We start from the raw sequence: 2443 nt of genomic DNA on the forward strand, positions 1-2443 counted from the left end.
CGAGTGTCAACTACAACAAGTTTTGTCCGGCTTCGGCGAGGGAGAGGCGATGACGGCTGCGCGCCTTCTGCTCGCTTCAGTGCTTGTAGTCATCGTTAGATGATCTTTGGATCTGGATGTAACTTTTATTATTTCCGGTGTTCCTTTTACTTTCATGATTGAAGATAATAGATCGGAGGTTTTTAAAATAAAACACATGGAAAATCTGTGGACAGATTCAACGAAGAACAGAAAGGGATCCGTGCAATTCGGATGTCCGACCCTACGAATTTATGCTCCTCAGTTGCATGTTCAAGAAACAGATAGGAATCAAGATTAAAATAAAAGGGGGCATTGGACTAAATTTAAATAACTCATCGTGCATGGAGAAGTTTCAAGCAGCCACCGAACATCAACCCCGCGCACTGCGCACTGCGCACACACAGACATAGCCATGGCTGCTCTAGACAAGTCTTGCCTCGTCGGCCCCGTGCCGTTCAAGGACGTGCACGGGGACGACGACCATGTGATCTCCCCGCCGGATGAGTACGCGGACATAGTTTCCACCTTGCCGAGCATCGGCAGCCCGGACCTGCACTTGCGGCTCTACCAGGACGTCTGGCTGTTCAACGAACTTGTCCCTGGGTTTATCTCCGTCCAGCGGCGCTTCACCCCGCGGCCCGGCGACGTGCTCCTCGCGAGCCCCCCAAAGTGCGGCACCACCTGGCTCAAGGCGCTCGCCTTCGCGACCATGGCGCGGGCCGCCTACCCGCTCTCCGACGCCGACCACCCGCTCCTTCGCCTCAACCCGCACGAGTGCGTCCCCTTCATGGAGGCCCTGTTCAGCGCCGGCCAGGAAGCCAAGCTGGACGCGCTACCGTCGCCTAGGGTCCTGCACACGCACATGCACCACTCCATGCTGCCTCGCTCCCTCGCCGACAACCCCGACTGCAAGATCGTCTTCGTCTGCAGGTAATACTACAGCTTTGTGAGCTGCTTCTTTTTCTCTTTTCTCCGGTCACCAACGGACGGCGGCATGCAGGGAGCCCAAGGACATGCTGGTTTCCACATGGCACTTCATCAAAAGCGCGGGAGGCAGCAGCAACTCATCCTTCTCCGACCTGTTCGAGCTGGCATGCGAGGGTAAGAACCCATATGGCCCCATCTGGGGCCACATCCTGGGCTACTGGAGAGCGAGCAAAGCAGCTCCGGAGAGAGTCCTGTTCCTGAGGTACGAAGAGATGCTGGCCGATCCGGTCAGCGCCGTCCGGGAGCTCGCACGGTTCCTCGGCGTGCCGTTCTCGGCGGCCGAGGAGGCGGCCGGGTTGCCGATGGACATTACCGCGATGTGCAGCATCGACACGATGAGAGGCCTGGACGCCAACAAAAAAGGAAGCAGTGGGACGTTCGTCAAGTTCCCGCATGAAACCTTCTTCAGAAAAGGGGTCGTCGGGGACTGGGTGAACCATATGTCCCCCGAGATGGCCCGGCGCATCGATACCATTGTCGAGGACAAGCTCCGTGGATCCGGCCTCACCTTCTCGTCCTGAGTCTCACACTCTCACTTGGCAAGACCGCCCTATGATCAAGTTGAGCCCAGGGGCTTTGGTGTGTGCTCATCGTGTTTGTATCCATTTGATTCTTCATTTGAAGTCAATAAAATTCATTCTTGGTCAGACAAAGAAAAGTATTTCGTGAAAAACCTTCATACCGCTAGTTCTACTTGAGGGAAAAGCTCCTGATCGAATGCGTTGGTTCCTTTTGATGTTTTCTCTTATTTTGCTTTAGTCCAGTTGATGAGACCTGGTGCTCTAATCTTCGTCTGATGCGAGGTTGGGCCGTTGGGGTAGTTTCTATTTTCAGTGTTATAGATTATATGTTTGCTAGTAGTCATGTAATGATCGCCCGGTGTGTTGATACTTGTAGTTTCCTAAGTATGTTTGTGAATTGGATGATTTCATTAATAGTTTGAAAAAAATAATCAAGTGGGCGTTGACCCTGCATTGTTTCTCGTGTCATAGAACATCTCTAGCAGATCACTTAAAAAAATCCAAAACTGTAAAATAATCTTTTTTTACGGGGATTGAGCAGAAAAACTTACCTGACCTGATCCCTCAAATCGGCCGGCCGACCCGTACATATTTTTGAGGAAAACCCTAAAGCAAGCCTCCAATCCCTTGGATGTTCAGGATTCGGGGCAAATTTACAGTTCACCAAAAAAGACGGTTGGTGGGAGGGAAGTTCCAGATCCAACTGCCAGAATAGTCTATGTTCCGACAAAGATCCATCGTGTCTGTCTCGATTCCGGCCAAATTTCCGCCGGGCAGGCCCAATTCAAAGCGATTCTAGTTGATATCAGCAGGCCGGCGCGAGCTTCGCATGCTATTCCTTGGGAGGGACAGCGACATGTGGCTGCCGCCACGGTTGTTCGTGGACTGGAGGTACATCGGTGTCACCGACGAGG

The 2443-nt window shown here is 52.6% G+C and overlaps 1 protein-coding gene across 1 annotated transcript; it reads left to right on the forward strand.

The window, feature by feature from the left end:
* The first annotated feature begins 358 nt into the window (after positions 1 to 358).
* Positions 359 to 1657, forward strand: LOC119291790 (cytosolic sulfotransferase 8-like). The gene is made up of 2 exons (XM_037570596.1): positions 359 to 951; positions 1022 to 1657. Exons 1-2 carry the CDS (start codon positions 434 to 436, stop codon positions 1527 to 1529), a joined length of 1026 nt encoding a protein of 341 aa, XP_037426493.1. The 5' UTR covers positions 359 to 433; the 3' UTR covers positions 1530 to 1657.
* The last annotated feature ends 786 nt before the right edge of the window (positions 1658 to 2443 follow it).

The sequence above is a fragment of the Triticum dicoccoides genome, chromosome 4B (assembly GCF_002162155.2).
Source record: "Triticum dicoccoides isolate Atlit2015 ecotype Zavitan chromosome 4B, WEW_v2.0, whole genome shotgun sequence".
In the NCBI taxonomy this organism is placed as follows: domain Eukaryota; kingdom Viridiplantae; phylum Streptophyta; class Magnoliopsida; order Poales; family Poaceae; genus Triticum; species Triticum dicoccoides.